Source organism: Pocillopora damicornis, chromosome 5 (assembly GCF_964200805.1).
Source record: "Pocillopora damicornis chromosome 5, jaPocDami1.2, whole genome shotgun sequence".
In the NCBI taxonomy this organism is placed as follows: domain Eukaryota; kingdom Metazoa; phylum Cnidaria; class Anthozoa; order Scleractinia; family Pocilloporidae; genus Pocillopora; species Pocillopora damicornis.
In genome coordinates, this window is record NC_142674.1 from 10,875,671 (window position 1) to 10,895,276 (window position 19,606).

General features: G+C 38.9%; 3 protein-coding genes across 3 annotated transcripts; 1 reads left to right on the forward strand and 2 right to left on the reverse strand.

The window, feature by feature from the left end:
* The first annotated feature begins 1,854 nt into the window (after positions 1-1,854).
* LOC149045180 (uncharacterized) lies at positions 1,855-9,276 on the forward strand. Its single transcript, XM_089208065.1, has 7 exons — positions 1,855-2,953; positions 3,692-3,792; positions 4,075-4,143; positions 4,366-4,886; positions 5,416-5,456; positions 6,913-7,825; positions 8,275-9,276. The coding sequence occupies exons 6-7, from the start codon at positions 7,517-7,519 to the stop codon at positions 8,725-8,727; spliced, it is 762 nt and encodes a 253-aa protein (XP_089064191.1). The 5' UTR covers positions 1,855-2,953; positions 3,692-3,792; positions 4,075-4,143; positions 4,366-4,886; positions 5,416-5,456; positions 6,913-7,516; the 3' UTR covers positions 8,728-9,276.
* A 1,819-nt stretch (positions 9,277-11,095) lies between these two features.
* LOC149045181 (uncharacterized) lies at positions 11,096-11,772 on the reverse strand. The gene is made up of 2 exons (XM_089208314.1): positions 11,656-11,772; positions 11,096-11,574 (listed from the first exon to the last, which is right to left on the reverse strand). The coding sequence occupies exons 1-2, from the start codon at positions 11,770-11,772 to the stop codon at positions 11,131-11,133; spliced, it is 561 nt and encodes a 186-aa protein (XP_089064440.1). The 3' UTR covers positions 11,096-11,130.
* A 132-nt stretch (positions 11,773-11,904) lies between these two features.
* LOC149045182 (uncharacterized) lies at positions 11,905-14,048 on the reverse strand. Its single transcript, XM_089205856.1, has 3 exons — positions 13,679-14,048; positions 12,961-13,097; positions 11,905-12,021 (listed from the first exon to the last, which is right to left on the reverse strand). Exons 1-3 carry the CDS (start codon positions 13,869-13,871, stop codon positions 11,905-11,907), a joined length of 447 nt encoding a protein of 148 aa, XP_089061982.1. The 5' UTR covers positions 13,872-14,048.
* Positions 14,049-19,606: the final 5,558 nt, after the last annotated feature.

A 19,606-nucleotide genomic window follows, 5' to 3' on the forward strand; every position in this document is an offset into this window, starting at 1 on the left:
AAGACAGCAGACTGCATTGTCCCAAGGGCTCATGCATTTTGTCAGTCTTTACCCATACATGCACAATTATGTATATCTAAGAATAGAAGGTTCTTCTTGGTTTTCTCTAGAAGTTTGGCTCACAGGAAAAAAAAAAAGCTCCATAGTATTGTCTTTTGATTTAAATCTTCAGGATAATCTGGAACAAACAGTTACCACACCATCCACACAACTTGAAAAAAGCACAAAGAATGACCAACAGACAAAGGGAAAAAAGAAGAGGAAAAAGAAAAACATGGCCCAAAGTAAAGCCCAGTCAGAAGAGCAAAACAGAGTAGAAATGGTCACTGACAATAGACTGGTGGAAGATCTTCCAGGTAAGATTTAATTTTAGGAATTATGGATGGGAAATGCACAAAACAAAGTACAATTTTACTCCAATGATTGTCCTTGAATTTTATTATTAAGAAGAGAATCAAACACATTTTGTGTAGATAATGTTTTCTTGGAAAAGATATGATTTACTATAAATAATGGTAATTGAACTAAGTGGAGTGCAATTTCTGCTGAAATCATATGCGTGATTTCAAACTCAAACGAGCATGCAGCGTGAGTTTGAAATCACAAGTATGATTTCAGACCAAAATTGCATGACACGAGGTTCAATTACCACTTTATTACATCCATTTTGAAATCACAGGACTTGGTAAGTTCAAATATTTTATTGATGCAGTACTGAGCCGGTCTGAAATGAAATTCATCCATTTTTTGGGGGGAAAAAGTAAGAGTTTTGGAAACAAATGTTGCAAAATTTGCCACATGATACTCTTTGTCTCTCATTTTCCTGCAATTTGATTGGTTACTTTAAACAAGCCTTGAAATCTGATTGGTTGTTTTGTCTTTAGTGTAGCCTCCTCATTAGCTGGAAAAAAGATGCAATTTAAGGCAAAAAATGGTGTAATTTGTGAGTAAATCGCATCAACTAGAGCCAATCTCATTACAGGGACCACCAGTGATTTCAAAATCGGTGTAATAAATAATGTAATTTTACTGATAAGTTTTTATTACTGTATTGTTATTTATTAATAAAGTATTTATTTATTTAGATTATAAAACCTTTATAAACATATTTCATATCTATACGGGTACAAATTACCCATTCGGTTCAACTGTAATAAAATGATATTTCTCACTAACACTGAGTTTAAGATGCAATCATATTTTATAGCTAAATCATTTATTTTGATTGAACTAAACTTTAGAGCCCATGGTAGATATGATTGCTTGGGAAGTCCTTGGTGTTCCCAAAGAAGTTCAGAGAGGACTCAGTGAACAAAGTTTTACTACACCAACCCCTATACAGACTTTCTCCCTTCCACCTGCAATATTCCACCGTGAGGACATCATTGGTGCAGCAGAAACAGTGAGTTAAATTAGAGCAGTTAGATTGGTGGAGGTCTCTTTTTTTATGTGTATTGTTTGTGTACTTGGTTTCACAACTATTTTGAAGAATCCTTTTTTTTTTTTTTTGGGAAAGCGAGAGAGAGAGAGGAAAAAAATTATTTTTCAACATGTACGTGTGTCTACTATGATGTACACCTAGCTCATTTATGTGTAAGAAGACTTTCCCACACATTATAGCAAACAGTTTCTGTTTCTTTAGAGCTGGTCTTTGACCTTAATTAATGTCTAAGTACTAAGTGATTGTTGAATAATTATAAATATGACTTTTGTAAAAGCACTCTTGAGGAGGGCTGTTGAGCTGAAAGTATGTGTATGATGTACCTCTTGAGAGAGAGAGGACTGACTGACTGACTGATGGTTAAATTTTGCTCTCTTAAGAACTAATGTTATAGTTCTTCCTTCTATATGTAGGCATTCTATATCTTCCTACGGTTGGTTAGCTTGTGCAGTTGGTTAGCCTGTGCGGCAGGCGGTAACGGGAGCGATTGCCTTTTGGCGGCAGTGCTTTCATTCTCCACGAAACTCTACCTTGACAAAAGGCTTCGGAAGTCACGCTGCTTCAACCAACCATGCGTTGACCAAGGTGTGGGCTACAAGTCTCAACTGTAAGAGAAGCTCAACAGAATGTGGATAGCAAAGTTCGAACGCCGTTGATGCCCGAATTCTTTATTTACCTCTAAATTTATTTTATTGCATTTATTTACTTATTTCTAAATCTTCATTTTCTAAATCTTTGTTTTGTTTCCAATTTGAGTTAATGTGTGAGGTTCACCTGCCGAAATCAAAACATAATTCATTTAAGTTAATGGTTTTTGATTTAGGAAAAAAATTGACTCTGTTCTCCAAATGCAGTTTATATGAGAGGAGCAGTTTGTTATTGTTTATCGTCCTCAGTTGTATCTCATTTAATAATGAACTGTTGTGTAATGATTTAACCTCAATGTAAGTATTAACTTTAGCGCAACCATCTCATATGATCCTGCGTTCCTAAATTCTTTCTCTGTGTTCGTTAACAGCTTTACATTCATCGCAGTGGACGGACAGCTAGAGCGAGCAGGGAAGGTCTGAGTGTCGTTCTTGTTGGCCCAGAAGAAATGGGATCATACAAGAAAATTATGAAGACGCTTAATGGAGGTGATGTGTCTTTATTATGTCCAAAGTATCTCTTTAACAGTCAAACTCTAAAAGGTTATTTGCAAATCCCCCTCAGTTTAAGGTGCCATTCGTCTAAATTTCCTTTTTAGTTAGAAAAATTTACGCCGTAACGTTAGTATGCATATTATACATACACACTGTTCTCTTTATATTTCTTAGGGTGTTGACATGGAGAATGACATGTTATTTGAGGGCAAATCCAGGGAAGGGCAATCTGTTGGGCTAAGGATGGCTTTTTCAGTCTGTTCATTAAAAAATGACAAGTAGTCTGCTTGTGTAGGTGGATAGTTCAGGCGATGAAGAACCCACTTCGAGATTCTGCTGCAAGTACAAAAAGGAGAACAAGCGTGTTCGGGTAAGTATTTTCGGGCTGCGTTTAAAATAACCTGTGCAAGTTGGCACGAACCTTTCAGTGAAATGGCACAAACCATATAGGAAATGTTATGAGCAATTTGCGACGTTATTCGTTGTGATGCAGAAGTAACCGCTGAGTCTCCTGTTCTTGGGGATTGTTTTAATGGTAAAATGTTCTTATCGTTGTCAAAATTTTACTTGACAGAACTTGAATTGTTTAAGTGGACTGTTAACGCGAAAACCAAGGCTTGCGTAGATGGCCAGATCTCGCGCTCCGATCACGTTCGTCAAAATAAGAGCACGTGAGAAGGATCTATTTTCACGGGCGACAAAAATCAAATTTTTGTCAGGTAATTTGGAACTTTGAATCCTGAAAATTGAAGTTTGAATCTTTTGGCATTCGACGGCTTACAATGGGCCAATGTTACCCCATTGAAGCCTGTACTGCTATATTAGTCACGCGCTTCAGTTCATCTGTTAAAAATACACTTTTTAGTATCTGGAAGCAGAGGGTTTTGAAGTTAAATTAACTTGGAAAATATTTGATTGGTAGAAAATCCCGGGAGTGTAATATAAAATGATTTGATTTATAAAACGCAACATGCACTGTGAAGAGGAGTCCTCAGTTCTCCCTTTAGGTTGATTCCCGTATAGAGAAGTAGGCCTCTTGCAAAAAGAAAATTGGTTGGGTCCTCCGCTAGTGCTTGTTTCCTGAATTTGACGTCATATTCTCTTCTAGCATGATGACAACTGTGACAAGACTACAGGCAAAATACCTCATGAGAAAACCGCTGTGGTTGAGAAAGTAGACTTGACGCTCATTGATTCGCCAGTCAAAAGGTAACACTGGTGGCCAATATTATTGGTGCCCTCCTTTACGTTTCCGTACAATATATTTTATTATCAAGAGAATGGGCTTTTTTGTGCTTGTATTAATCGAAACTCGACGGTCGTTTGCTCGAGCAAGTTTTCCGGTGGCCAATGCGACCTGAACTTTCAATTAACAAAAGTTACAGTCAAGAATACTGCTCTCGACTTTCGACTGGAGTATTTAAATTATTTCATACAATTCAAACAATCATGCCTAACAATAAATCAGTCTGATTTTTTTTTCTTATCAAGGGTGTGTGTGGATATTGAGACGGGCGACAGCGATGAGTGCCTTTTCAAACCAGTCTTTGCATCAGAAAAGTGAGTCACTCAAATATATATACCATAAAATTTCCGTGGTAACAGTGGAGTCATTGAACGTGTTTACGAGCAATTAACTCTGAAGGGTATATTTTAATTGTCTGATTATTTCAATACGATGTCGGTGAACGATCACCACACCTTGCACGAAACGTTAGAGAATTTTGCTCTCCCGCTGTGGCGTTTGAGAAACCTATGAAATTCTTTTACTGTCTTCCATAGCGATGTGACTGAAAAGGTAAATAAGAAAGTGCTGACACACCAGTTGAACGACTCCAGCGATAGCAGTGAAGACGAACAAGGAACTGATTACTTGAACGACGACCCAATGGTTCCCATCTACCGACAGGTATTGCGTAAGGGTTTGGCTTCCAAGAAAGTGGTAGATATCCTCTTCCATCCGCCTCGAGAACTTATTGCACGTGCTGTTCCTTCCGCTATCTCCGAAAATTCTGTCTTTGTGGTGGAAATATCTGCCCCACACATAAAGCACTTTAAAAATGTTCTGGCTGACGACCTTGGTGCATGGAATCCAACTGGGACGAAACAGCAATGTATTATAGTATGATATACTATATAGTATATAGTATGATACTACCGTGCTTCCACCAAGAGGAATCCTGTTCGTAAGGCTTCCCAATCAGAATATGATGATCATGAGGCACAAGTCTATAAATGTACGAGAAGCTTCTACAGGAATGAATCCTCCCCCGATTTGCATAGGATTTTCATTTATCTGACAGGTAAGACTATTTTAACAAATAAATAACAGTGAGGTCCTTATGGAAAAATCTCAAATGGAGGCCTAGCGGTATTAACCTAGCGATAGCGAGGTCATTACGACAATGCCTCAGTTTGAGAGGTTCCTGCTACAATGAATAAACAGTTGAGGTTAGTAAGACATTTGTAACATGGATAATGAAAAAAGCTTCCGAAGAAAGAGAAAGTCAATTCAAACCCAGGGTCAAACTGCTCAAGTGAAATAAGTAAACTATGGCGCGCTCCGAAAAGTGCTGTGTGGCCAAAAATAGGAAACAAAATTATTGACAAAAACAAAACAAAACAAAATTTTTCTATATTCGAGTGAAAAACGTCCATCTTCAAAACCTCACCGTAAAAAAATTTACGTCCTCATTAGTCATAATGTAACAAATCTGACCAGCAAAAGGGGGTTTTAATCAATACAGCATATCACACCAGTGCACAACATCTGGTTACCAAGTGCATTCAAATATCAAAACCTTTATTAATTTTCATATTCTCCTTTTCCAGATTCCAACGGAACGATTCACGATTTTGCTCTTCTGCAATATGTTTTTGATGATAATGAACACGAAGTTAAAGTTAAACCACATGGCAATTCTAAAAGTCTTTCCAAAGAGTATTACCGCACTTCGCATACTACCATAGAGCGGTTAAAAGAGCTCGCGAAATCTGACCCTCCCAAGACGGTGTTTTTCAAGAGTATCGAAGAAAAGGGAACAATTGCAGACTTTAGAAACGCAGCTAGCCATGCCAGAAATCTACAACAGATAAAGAACATTAAAAAAACCATGGAAGAGCAACCTGGGGATTCTACACTCGAGCTGATAGACATGCTGAAGCAAGGAAACAGAGACAAAGAGAACTCCTTCGTCCGTAAAGAAGAGACCTCGTCAGATCCTTGTGTTGTCCTAACCACTGACCAGCAACTTAAGGACGTGGAAAGATTTTGCACAAATCCTAGCCAGTTCAGTATTTTAGGAGTCGATCCCACTTTCAATTTTTGGAGACTATTATGTGACTCCATAGTTAGTAAAAACAAGAAAATACAGATATGTACTTACATATTTCGATATCTTCGGGCGCAAAATGTTTCTCACAGGTATATATTCTATCGCTCTTTAACTGTTCCCTGAAGTTCTGATCCGTTTCTCTTGTCTTTTTTATCTCACCAAGCCATTCGTCTCGCCATGTTCCATGAGCTTCGTCTTTTGCCACAGGCAACTTCCAAATACCAATTCTCTTCGTTCTTCAGCACGAACCACAGCCAAATACTGAGCAATTAGCCCCTGGCATAACTTTTATATTTCTTGCAAAATGACAACCATATACTGATGAAAATTACGGAGAAACCTAACACATATCGCACAACTAACAAGAAAGTACTCGACGGACACCATGATCGTTTGATAAATGTGCACTGTCGCGATCACGTGACAAGGCAAAAATCAAAACAAAGATATCGGTCTTTGAAGCTCGCCGACTTTCATAACCAGTCTCCTCTACTAACTATGGTGACTCTTACAACATACAGGCATCTCCTTCCCCGAACCAAAGAAGACAAGAATCCAGTCCGGATTGGACCAATCCTAGTTCACCACAAAAAAGAACCATCCAGCTTTTACGACTCTCGTCTAACATGATAAAGCTAAATACAAAAACCCAAAATGTTCTAGTATATAGTACTGACGGAGAAAAGGCATTGGGTGAGGGTTTCGGTAGACCTCTCCCTTATGTCCAGCATTTACTCTGTGACCTGCATATGAAAGAAAACATAGTGTTAAAAATGAACGAACTTGGAATACGAGGCAAACCATCAGAAGTCATTCTAAGTGACATCTTCGGAGGAGATATTGGTTGTAAGAGGGTTCCTGGTCTTATAGACTCGGAAAGCCTCGCCCAGTTCATGACCAATCTGGAAAAAATGAAGGAGGAATGGCTTTCCTTACACCCACTCTCAGAGCGCTTTGTTACTTACTGTTGTAAGTATAAAGCGGAAATTATAAGGCAAACGATGACAGCTGAATTGAGATCCATGGCTGGTCTAGGCTGGCCACCAGGTGTATACGATCAGAACGGAAATGAATGTATGAACTCGGTTCTACAAAGAGAGAAACAACTTACAAGGAAAAGGAAGCTTTCTATTCCCGAATTTGCCAGGTTGCTGCAGACGGTGGTGAAAAGACAGAGAACAGAAGAGGATTTAGCATTTATTGGGCTCGGAGAGCTAAAAATGGACAAAAATTACGAGGAAGAGGGAATGAAGGAGTCTGTCTTTTACAGGAAGACGAGAGCGCAACAAGAAGTGGCGCTCAAAAATTTCACAATCTCCCAGTAAAGACAGTCGACATAATTCCTATCGGCCTGGAAAACACAAATGAAGCGGACACAATGTCACCATTGAGTTTGCCTCTAGAAGATTTTGGCATTATCTGGGTTCCCTTCAGTATTCTAGCACGTATGTACCATCGTGCATCGTTGATTTTGGCGCGCAAAGAAGAAAACATTCATCCCGATCCTGAAAGAGGAGACAACATATTATGTGTGCAGCGGCACTTGTATCGATTTTAAAGCGTATGACATTTGTGCTCATACCTTAGCTGTGGCTGAAATGGGTCGTTCATTGACTGAGTTCGTTCATTGTTACAAGACAACGAACCAAAGACCTCCTAACGTGGATGCCTTGATTCACATGGACCTCCCTCCTGGACGTGGGTCAAAAAAGACCAAGGCAACACAAAGAAGGAAAGGTGCTACAAATAAAAAAAGAGAGGAAGTTGTGGAGAGTTACACTAACACCTCTCCAACCGACCAATCAGCATCGAATCCGGCGTCGAATTTAGTAAGATCCTCAGGAAACAGAGGCACAAAGAGGGAAGCAGAGAAGACAACAACACAAAAAGACATAGAAGAGCCTCAGGTATGTATATATTGTAAGGATCATTCACATAATACAGGGTGTAATGCGTGATTCTGTTATCTCGGGTTTTAGATCGGTGAAAGGTTTAAAATTTTTTTGTGTGATTATGCTGCCAACCGTTTGATTTTTTATATCGACTATGATCATGGTAAAGTCCCGCTATATGTTAGCTCTGTGCAAGTCGTTCTATTTCACTAACTGGTTAGCTAATTGGGTTGAACGAAATAAAAACTCTATCAAATAAAGCTTGTAGTGATAATGCGCGGCAAGTCGAAAAAAACAGTCCTCCTAATCACAGAACCTTTCATTTGTAGAAATGGCCTGCAGGACATAAGGTTTATAAGGATTTAGCATCTGGCGAGACCGTCGGCTCGTTGCATAATTCCCACGCAGCCACCGACTAATCTTGGCTGTTAACTAAAATGCCATTAATTTTATTCTATCTGCAGAATAAAAGCCCCAACACATCAACGCCGGCAGTTCAAGAAGGTAGTTTCCAGTTGAGCCTTCTTAAAAGATGCAGCCCTCTGGTGAGAAGGTGTAAGGGTGTCTTGAAACTAAGGCGTGGTGAAGACTTTTTTATTCCCAACCCACCAGAAGACCTCGTCATAATATCAAGCACCAGACGGGCCTATTGGCAGAATGGAGAGCAAAAGACTGGACGATTAGGAAACGTATACTTTCATTGTAAGGTTGAGTGCGTCCAAAAACTGCAGCCCCAATTTATTCCCTTCTTGGTGATCATTTCGGCGGCAGTTAAGCGTGAATTACTCGAAGTTCATCGAAATCATATACAGAAAGAGCTAGGTCTCCAGAGTACATATGGGGGAAAAAAATGCCAAATTCAGGAAATGATAAATTCTCACCATTTATTAATATGTGACTGTCACTGTTTTGTTTGATGACATACAATCACAACAAAAGGTGCTATAACATGTGTTGACAGAAAAGTTACCGTTGTCCATTTCCGCACAGCCCGCACACTTAAAACCTTATTTGTACAATTTGGTTTTTCCTATCAGTGCATAATATTTTGATTTGGCCTGCAGTTAGCAAACACTTATCGAACTCTGACTGTTTCAGAAATTGGAAAGTATTCTCTCGAGTCTTTGCGAAATGTCGAAGTTGTTTTGTCATTGTCTCTGAGAGGGCTTACTGTAATATTTGCGAAACAGAACAAAATGAAAACGTGTTATTTGTGAGATTAATTTAATCGGATCGGTAATTTGCGAAAGGGAAATGATTCCTTTGTAAATTAGAAATATGTTATTTTCGAAAAAGTTAATTCTGTAATTTGCACTTGTGTGAATTTAATGAATCAATGCAGAGGCCATAAGAAAGAAAATGTGTGCCCTTAAGCTATTAAAGGCGTAAATGTTATTTGAAAATTACCCAGTGCTGAAGTTGTGCTGTTTTGATCATCAATGTACGAATTGGAATGCGTGACATCACACTTAAGTGTGTGTTCATTGTAACTGAAAAGAGAAAACTGTGTCTCTGAAAAGAGAAAAGATTGCTTTGTACGATTGTACTAACAGTGATTTTATGTAGTAAAGGTATAAACCTTAAAATTGTTAGAGCGCTCGTGAATTCTATGTGCTGCTAAGTTAAGGGCTAAGGAACGGAAATTTCGCGATCTTGTCTGATAAGATGAATGACAAAAGGAAGATAGATAAATTTGATAATTACATTCTGTATACCCAAAGGGCAGACTGTTGCTACTAGTGGAGATAGAAGTACTAGTACGCAGGGAGGGGTGGGAAGTTGATATACTGGTAACTGCTACTGATTTATGGAGTGTTCATTGAATCATAGAAATTATTTTGAGCGGCTTTTCGACTGACTATTTGTATGTCAACATTTTTGCGCTAGGCCGTAGCGTTTCTTTAATCTTTTGTCATGCGAATGCGAAACTGGCACTTAAGAATGGCTGCCTGTCAGGATCGAGAATTGTCCGTCAACGACCATTTTGGTGAATTGCTCATATTTTGCTCAAAGATGCCCTTTGATAAACTATTTTCAAAAATCATGTTTTTAAGTTTCAGCGATTATTAAATTTTCATAAATTTGCGAAAATCTGAAAACGCGGTTTTCAGGCTTCCGGAGCTCAGGCTCCGCATGGCACACAGTCAAAAATTAACTGCAAAAACCAAGCCCCGTTTAAGGATGAAAATGGAATCAATCAACACCAAACTTCACACGATATTAGGACAGCTATTCTCATTCAATTCTAGTGAGTGATTTTTTTTGGGCACATCGATTTTGGGATCACTTAAGCCCTTGAAAGAACATCCTCACAGACCGCGTAAAATGGCAGCGAGAAACGGGTGATATTTCACGCGAAAAAAATGTACCTGGTACCACATATTTTAGATTTTCAACAACATATTCGTGAAATATTGCTATTTTCCATTCACTGTGGAAAGTGTGATGCTCGGAATCTCATTGCTTCCCTTCGAAAATGGCAGAAGTGTTTGTGACTTGAGCGAGCAAAATGATGCAAAGTGTGTAAACAAACAACAAGGTAATTTAATCATATCGAGTTGTTAAATCTCCAAATTAAATCCGGCCTCTGCTGTGTCGGTTTGTAGCTCGGAAAATGTAAAGTGACAAGTAAAGTATTCCCTAAGATATTTGAAAAGGTTCTACAAAATATTTTTTGGCTAAAAATCTGCAAGTGAAGTACATATTACATTAGCACCAACTCACTCAGTAATGCAAAAGATACATTCGAGAGAAGCTACTTAGTAGATTAGTACCTGATTCCATGCTGATAAATTAGACATTTTTTTATCTTTTACTTTGAGAACTCATTTTCTTTAGGTTTAAATACATGGAAAGGCGACTTTCGACCTTCAAAGTAATTAAATGCAAGGCGACAGTTCTTGTTATCCTAGTGATTATCAATGTCACGCAACGTAACGCCATTGGAAACGTGTCGGGGGTGCTGAAACATACCCGCGTAGAAACCGCAAATGAAATAATTATGTCGTTAAATTATTGAAAGAAATCCCGCATTTCAAAATGAGCGGAAAGAAATGTAGTTTGAATACTCTCACGTCTGTCAGTTTGCATGTGTCGGCTACCAGATGAGTAAACTTCATTACCGATGTGAAGACCAGAAAAGGAAAGTGAGGGTCAATATTGGCATGATTAAAAGAAAAACAGAACAAAACGAAAGAAATTCTAATTACTCTGCGAGCTTTAGAAATGAGATAACTAGTAACTGACGATTAGGAACGAGTCACCGTTAATTCGTTTGTTCCTCACTTTTCTATTCTGCTAAACTAAAGAGAAAGTCAGCATCACGATGACTTTTGGCAAGTACATTTGCTGACAATCTCTTTCAGTAGAGCCAAGTACGGGGCCTTTTTACGCATGGGCTTTGATGGTATATCGAGGCCAAGGTCTTCACACATGTGCTGCAGCATGGGTAGCTTCAAGATCTTCAAAGAGTCATTCAGCGCCATTTCACAAAGATCGTACTGATCGTAGATCAGGGGATGGTCAAGTTGTATTGACGCGACAGTCTCCTTTGCTTCGCTAAAATTACTCTCCTCTTGAGCTGCTCGGATATCAGCCTCATCAGGATCTCTCTGGCGTACTAAGGCACTCTGTCTTGAGAAGAAGGAGGTGATCTGGGTGGTTGTGAGGAATTCCGATGACTGGAATAGTCGTGCACCATCGGTGCCCCGGGCACGCCGCATTTCTCGAGCAACCACCTTTGCGTCAAGCTTGTGGCCTGTCGTCTGCCCTATTCGAAATTTAGATAAAAGGTACGACTTTTGCTTTTCACTGAACCTGTAAGCCTTCCTTACTACTCTAAGAGCCCATCCTTCTTTCAGAGAAACACGAGAATCTTCCCGTCGTACAGGGGCTTGAAGCGATGGCAGCTTTCCCACACCTTCCTCCAAATACGATTTGTAGCCAATTTTTGCCAAGTCCATTAAAGAGTTTTTTTTCTGGTAACCTGGTACATTTTTCAAGTGACAAGTGCTTTTCTAAGGCTGAAAGCCTTTGAAAAATACGAGTGCAGCCGTCTTGAGGACATGTATACACCCCTGCTGCCTGGCCACGTTCTATGGAAGCTGTCTCTTCAGCCACATTTTCTTCCCCTGACGATTTGTGGGGGGTACTTTTATAGGAACGGAAATCTCCTGCAGAAAATGATGGCTGCAGAATCCCTTGTCCAGGACCTTCAAAAGATATAAGAGAAATATAAATATGACAGCCACACAGCTAAGAAATAATTATCTTGCATCAACGCGTAGCCCTCAAAGGCAGCCCACGACAGAATACCGTGTAAGAGGGGTTTAAAATACTCACCCCACCCCCAGAGACGACTGCTTGCCAAAGAGAACCTGCACAACTGGGTGTTAGGTCGTGGAGCACAGAAGAAAAAATCTCTGCGGTTCGTCTAGTATACCGAAGCTTAGTGCTGTCACTGGCCTTTTCCCACTCAACCCAAGGTTGAGAGACAGGTTCAATGTTTTTGGACACCAGATACTCGTTCAACTTTTCACGGGAATTTGGCTTTGAGGTGATGCTCTCTTCACTCGTTGAGGAGACGAGGCTTGCAGTATCGGGACTGAGAAACGTCTCGTCATCCTTCAACCCCTGGGATGATATTTCCAGAAACATCAAGTCCGTCTCTAGACCATCAGAAGATGACTCACTGCCAGCACTTGATTCCTCTCCTGGACAGTCTGTTTCCATCTCATGAACCTACGAAAAGGTTTGCTCTATAAGCATCAAATCTCTAAAACCGATTTCTTTGTATATGTTTGTAGGGAATCAGTTTCGGGTAATAAAAAATCTCAGCAGCACCAGGTACTGTTGCGGGACATCCAGAAAACAAACAAATGTGGGACAGGAATTAGCCTACCAAAGTGCGGCATAGCACCCCTCCCCTTCCCCACCCCTCAAATAAAAAAAGTGACCGAAAAGCAGTGAGTTTTACTGGTCAACGAAGGAGCCTTGTCCCAGATTAACAACTGTGTTTGTCACGCCGTGTTTGTGTTTGTCACGTGTTTTTTCTTCCTCGATTTTTTTTCCAATTTCTATGCTCTACTAAAAATGACTCTTTTCCTTTTAAAAAACAAGATTGAGATCATCAATTCATATTTGAAGCTTACCATTGTCTGTTGTTCAGGTATCTGCACCACTCGAGGCTCTTTAGGGGGAGACACAATACTTGCTCCAGCGCCCTCCGCCGGCGTCTGTTCATCTGCAACTTGCCTGCAGATAAACTCGTCGCATCGCCTACAAATTGTTTTTATCAAAAAAAAGCAAAGTAAATAAATCATATCAATTACTATTTCTAGGTATAAAGTAATCAATCTGTCATCAATCAATGGATTATCAGCTACTCAGACGAGAAAAAAACGTTGGCAATATAAATTGCAAAGTTTCCTCACAAATATAAAATTTGCTAGCTTGAGAAAGTTGAAACTTATAGTGCTTTGTTTTTGTGTAAGGTATTACAAATAAACGTGAGAAAAAGCAATTTCATGAGAACATTTATCAACAGAAGCAATTCAACTTACGCGACCCAACTGGAACTAAGGTGTTGGTGTTGCAAAAAATATACATCGATTTTCGGCTATCCACACGGTTGCTTCCTTTGGCACTTGAGGACTTATGTGTCGCTAGATCCTTGGGAATTGCACAAAGGGTTTTCCTAGTCCTCCAACGTATGCCAAAGTCTGCCCTATGGCGTGGGCAAATAGTCAGGGTAAGATGTTTTTGCTAAAATGAGAAAACCTGTAAAAATATAACACCAATTAAATCTGTTGCAGCACTCATTCATAAGCACAATAAAGTTACCTGAAAACACACAAAATCAATATTTACCGGCTCTGGCTAATAGCAGCTTCATTTCAGTTCTAGAACCTTCATCTGCACTCAGTCCAAGAGTCCATAGATGTCCAGTTACATCTTTCGTGCAATCCTCGAGTGTAATGCATTCCACCTGACCAGGATAATCAGGAGATCGTCCGCAAGGGGTCACCTTACCAACTAGCGTTATATAGCTACAGAGAGCCATAAAATGACAAGAAATAATAACTTCTGATGAGAGCACGTATGAAAGCTCAAGACTCGTCCGTGAAATAACTTTCCTTAGATCTGTTACGAAATTTCAACCATTTGCGCAAGAGCTTCGTGGGCAGTGATGACGTGACAAGCTTTACCACGAGAGAAAATTGTGTTTGAATTACAGCATCTTGGTCAAGATGGTGCGAGATGTTGGAAGCTCAATGAAAATACATCTGAGATTGAAATATAATAGTGTTATCGTGTAGTTATCAGACCTTGAGTAAAGTTTTTGTTTTCAGTCTTTGGTATATTACATGATGACAGCCCATTTAGGGTCTCATGTGGTGCGGCCAGTGTTTGTTGGGACCGGATGTCGGTTAATTATGATAAATAGGAACAATTCGCGTTAATACACTGAACTGCTTGTAAAGAATGCTGTTCTCCTTCTGTATTCGCTGGAATTCTTGATTTATATATACATATATATCTAAAACAAACTAAAACAAAGCCCTTGCAGCTGAAATGTTTAAGAGTCATTCAAAAGACTGATCAATTGTCACAATTTTCGTAATCGTAATACTTGTAATGGTGATCGATGAAATGACTGTAAGAACATTTTCGACGGCGATTTTATTTTCTCTCAGCTCTCACACAACTCTGAATGTACGACTTCACTATAACTCAATATGTTGTGGAATACAAATCAAACATTTCCAGAATTAAAGTTTATTTTAAAACCTTTTTCCACCAGGGAAGGAATGATAAGATTAGCGTTTGTTTACACAACACACATCATTTTGCTCGCTCTGGACACAAACATTTGGGGTATTTTCGAAGGGAAGCGGTCCGATTCAAAGCATCAAAGTTTACTCAGGAAATAAATAGTATCATTATATTACGAATATCAAGTTAAAAAATTGAAAAATGAGGTACCAGGTACACTTTTATCGCGTTAAATTTAACCTATTTTTTGCTCTCATATTAAGCGCTCTTTGAGGGTGTTGCTAAGAAGACTTAAAAATTCTCAGTATCAATGTGTACAGAAAAATTAACATAGTGAAAATGGATGGGAAGGCTTTTTCTTATATCGTGTGAAGTTTGGTGTTAATTGAATTCATTTTAAGCCTTCAACGGAGCTTGGTTTTTGCCGTGAATTTTGGACAATTTGATAGGCGGAAAACCGCACTTAAACCGCGTTTTCAAATTTTCGCCAATTTCTAAAAATTTAATAATCGTCGGAACTTTTAAACTTGATTTTTGAAAATAGTTTACCAAAGGGTATCGTTGGGCAAAATATGAGCAATTCACCAAAATGGTCGTTGACGGACGATTCTCGATCCTAACAGGCAGCCATTCTTAAACACTGGACTATAATTGTCATTGAAAATATCACCAATTCCATTCCTGTTTTCGATCCTCCACTATTAACTTATAAGTGTGCCTGTTAGGTCGACTTGTGCCAGTGCTAAGTGATACCGACGGGTTAGCATGAATCATCTTTCAGTTGCCTCACGTTTCCTTTTTTGTATGTGACAAAAAAAGCGAAGGAAAGCGCGATGTCTTCATAATGGTTTCACAACATGGGGTGTAATTAATCCAGCTGTCAATGAAACTCTCCTGACATATCCAAGCTCCAGACAATAAAATTTTCCGGGCAGAATCGGTCACATTTACTGACTTCTACGTTTTGCCGACAGAAAATATCGGTAAGCAACAGTAGCCACTGTACTTCCACTTAGCAGATTACGTAGGTTTTTACACAAGAAGTGATTGGCAGCGGCCCAGGCAAATTGGAAAACAAGCGTACGGGAGTCGCGAGGAATGCCTGGTCGCTATTTCCGGTGTGGGTGATTAACTCCTTTGTTTGCGAAACAGATAAAATCGATATTTGCGCTTTCCCATCTTTCCCATATTACAAGTAAAGCAGTGCCTTTGCTCGATACGAGAATATGGATTCCTCTTCGAAATCGTTTGCTAATTATTTTATATAGTAAAGGTATAGACGTTAAAATTGCAAGAGCGCTTTTGAATTCTATATGCTGCTAAGTTAAGGGCTAAGGAACGGAAATTTCGTGATCTCGTCTGATAAGATGAATGACGAAAGTAAGATAGATAAATTTAGTAATTACATACTGTATACACAAAGGGAAACGTGAAGCAACTGATGGTACACAAGTCGACTCAAAAGGCACAGGCATAACTCAACAGTAGGGGATCTTAAACCCGATATTTTCAATAGAAATCGAAGTCCAGTGTTTACGTGGCAGTTTCGCTTTCGCATGACGACAAAAGTGAAGAACATTAAAAAAATTCAAAAATTTGTACGATCGAGTAAAAGCTCCATTAACAAGTAGTGTTTACTATTACATCCACCTCTCACCTCTCCCTGCCTAGCAATAGTCCTTCTCTCACCCCTCCCTGAGTAATAACACTCTGCCTTCCACCCCTCCCTCAGTACTAGTAGACTGCATCCCACCCCTCCCTGAGTACTAATAGTGTGCTTCCCCCCTATAAAATGGTCCAACAAATGGTCCAAAAAATAGTTCAAAAAATGGTCCAAAAAATGGTCCAAAAAATGGTCCAAGAAATGGTCCAAGAAATGGTCCAAGAAATGGTCCAGTCCATATTTTACCCTATGCCGAAAACAGAAGGTTGTCGATGGTTAAAAGGTGTTGATAGGCTTGTGCGACTCCTGCCATTCGCTTGCGCCTTTAAATCTGCTAACTTCAAAGCTTAGCTGCTATTAGAATATCATTTAATGACTTTTGTTTGCGATGTGATAATAAAGATTACTTTTAAGGTGTCATTTCTCCATCTGTATGTTCTTGGTCTTCTTGAGGTTTGGCACAGCTGGATGAGATTGTGTTACCAAATGTAACATTTTCATTTGTGCGCGCTATATTTTTCGTTTTCGGGTATATTTTCTCTCCCGCATAAAATAGCTCCAAAGATATGTTTCTCAAAACATTATTCTCGGTTTTCTTTATTCTTTAAGCATATTTGAAACTCTGTACGTTTTTGTTAAACGTTGAGCATGACGAATTTGGTCTTAGGAGGCGTAAGGCTTCTCCTTTCGCGAATTCTGTATGTATGCCTTTAAGTGTATGACATGAAAAGTAGTTCGTGTATTAGACGGTCGCTGTATTTTTTTTTATTATGAAAATTACAAACAGGAACTCAAAAGATCAAGAGCTTCCCCTCCCAAATTATCCATTCAGGGTGAGGTTTAGAGTAACTCTCTAATCTATAAAAGTTGTTTCCAAAGGGCTGTATGAAAAAAAATCCATCCGTGAGGGCGGGAGTGGGATGGATATTTTTTTGGAATTAAGAAATCTATGCTACAAATGCTTTATTACAATGCTTAATTAAGAAAGTTCTTCATTTCACTGTCAATTTTTTTAGCGTCCAATAAATATTCCGTTTAATGTTTTTAATTGCTCTTATTCATGATGACGTCAGGGCTTGTTTATGAGGGGGACAGAATCGTCTAGAACGATAGAAATTCGTTTAAAACTCGCTCTGGTAAGAAAAGTTTTAACTCAAATGGCCTGGGACTCAAATATGAGATGCACCAATGTTTAATAAGCAATATTTATTGCACTTGATGGCTGTCACCGCTTTTCTTTGGTCTATAAAACGAGTTTTATATCAATTTTTTTTGTGTTGTTGCTGTTTTGTCCCCCTCCCGCGACCATGATTCTTTGCGTTTAAACAATAGATTGTTTTGATGTGACGTCATTATGAATAAGGGCAATTCAGACCTTGTTACTGGGATACCTGTGGTAGCCCAGTCATACAATGCCTTTTTTTTTTTGTTTTTTACTGGGATACCTGTCAAAATACTTATAGACGTATACACAAGTCGTATTGCTGGTTTTCAGTGTCACGCCATTCAAAATAGATCAAAATAAAAAATAAAAACCATTCAATCGATTTAGTCTAGAATCTGGAAATAGAAAGAAGCTAGATATGTAAAGACTCTCGCCAAGATTCAGGTCACAGCAATATTTCTTACGGAAGATATGAGGAGAAACGTTTTTCCCAAATTTATAGAGATTTGTATGGAGCCGCCATGCTGGTGCCCACCTAGATGAGCACCAACATGGCGGCCGGAAACCAGCAGAAACATCTGTCACTGAGTTTTGCTACAAAAGCGTGAATTTATCTCTCTAAGAACTCATAAACGTAACAATAATACTTTATTCTAATACAAGAACTGTTCAGATAGCTGAATTTCCCTAAATAAGTCACCTTTTAAACCAACATAACAGCTCTCTCGCTCGTCATGTAAAGGCCACGTCACGCAAAAGCTTAGAAATTCAAGAGTAGTCTATCACTAAACCAAGAACCCATTTGGAGTGAAAATTTGTCTGAATATTAGTTTTTAGCTGCTCTAATACATCATGAAAGTAAAATCTCAGGAGGATCAATAGTTCTGAAGTCTGAAATTTAGTGACGTCACGTGAAAACCAGCAATTGTTCGCGGCCAATCCACACAAAAAGATGTTATTGAGCGGTAATTTTGGATCGGACAGAATCGCGAACGCTTGAAAGCCATGAAAGCATTGAATGCCTTGTATGTCTTGTATGCCAAGTATGCCAATGTCTTAGTTGAAAACGTAAACTCGTTGTAAAAAGCCAAATCTGAAATCTGAAACCAAACTGCATATACTCTATGCAATCTATTGAACAACACTACTACCGTGAGACTGAAGAACATAACTATAATGGATGCAAACTGCATGTGAAGAAAGACGACATGTTGGATTCACTTGATGGCAAGAAACGTAGTTACGATAACAGTACGAATGGTATTAATTTCACGATTAGAAAGGTGAATCTTATGTTCGTTTTCACTGTAGTTGTATGGACATTCTTTTTTAATAAATAAGTGATCCAAAACCCTGTGTTTTTTTATGTATAATGTTATTATATTAAATATTGTTTACGCAATTGTCTTGTCACAGGCGGCCCAAGCTCACGTCTCGAGAAAAAGCCAACGATTAATTCATGAACGCGTCACGCGTTGTGTGACTCGGTGTTAAGTTACGAGAGGAACTGTTGGAAATTTGAACACGTTATAAGGAATAGTATAGGGAACGAAGTATGGTCGATTTACAACGATAAATATTTCGAAATATGAACATTTTTCTCGTAAAATCAATAAAAATTACTCGTACCCTGTGTATCCGTTGTATTTCCGGCGATTTCTGCCGTTTTAAGCTTGCTTTACCATCACTGTTATTCACGTCATCTACTTTTATTACGTTGGTAAAATCTGTACAGACATCACACCAACCAACTCGCGCGCAAAGTAAGAAGACTATATTGAAGGCTTGAAATAATATTGCGATCGATTTTCATCAAGAAATGGGCCAGAAATATTCCACAATAGTGCAAATAATCGTGAAGGGGGATCGCAGAAAAGCGATTGCGTGACGCGCGGTAAGCTGTAAGATAACATGTTACTATATACCAGACGTAAAAACTCTTCAGATTCTTAGTCTGCATTTTGTACCCACTCTGCAGTCTGCAGCCTATATATTTTGTATCCGGTCTGCAGTCTGCTGTCTGCATTTTTACTAACAGGTATCCGTGGCACCAATACAGTTTATTTTTGGTTAAATTTTTTCGCAAAACACACATAATCTACCTCAAAATATCTGTGAGTGAGGTAATTCGACATTTTCGTTCTTTCCCACATTAATATTCTTCTCTCCTTTTGTAAGAATGTAGACATCACTC

What these genes read in the sequence shown, in the direction of transcription:
- LOC149045180 (XM_089208065.1), top strand. Translation starts at nt 7,517, where the DNA reads ATGGGTCGTTCATTGACTGAGTTCGTTCATTGTTACAAGACAACGAAC. An exon ending in AAGACATAGAAGAGCCTCAG is followed by an intron (nt 7,826 to 8,274) that starts GTATGTATATAT and finishes TTCTATCTGCAG; the next exon opens with AATAAAAGCCCCAACACATC.
- LOC149045181 (XM_089208314.1), bottom strand. Translation starts at nt 11,772, where the DNA reads ATGGACTTGGCAAAAATTGGCTACAAATCGTATTTGGAGGAAGGTGTG. An exon ending in TTTCTCTGAAAGAAGGATGG is followed by an intron (nt 11,575 to 11,655) that starts GCTCTTAGAGTA and finishes CGAATAGGGCAG; the next exon opens with ACGACAGGCCACAAGCTTGA.
- LOC149045182 (XM_089205856.1), bottom strand. Translation starts at nt 13,871, where the DNA reads ATGGCTCTCTGTAGCTATATAACGCTAGTTGGTAAGGTGACCCCTTGC. An exon ending in GCTGCTATTAGCCAGAGCCG is followed by an intron (nt 13,098 to 13,678) that starts GTAAATATTGAT and finishes TTTTGATAAAAA; the next exon opens with CAATTTGTAGGCGATGCGAC. An exon ending in TACCTGAACAACAGACAATG is followed by an intron (nt 12,022 to 12,960) that starts GTAAGCTTCAAA and finishes TATCTTTTGAAG; the next exon opens with GTCCTGGACAAGGGATTCTG.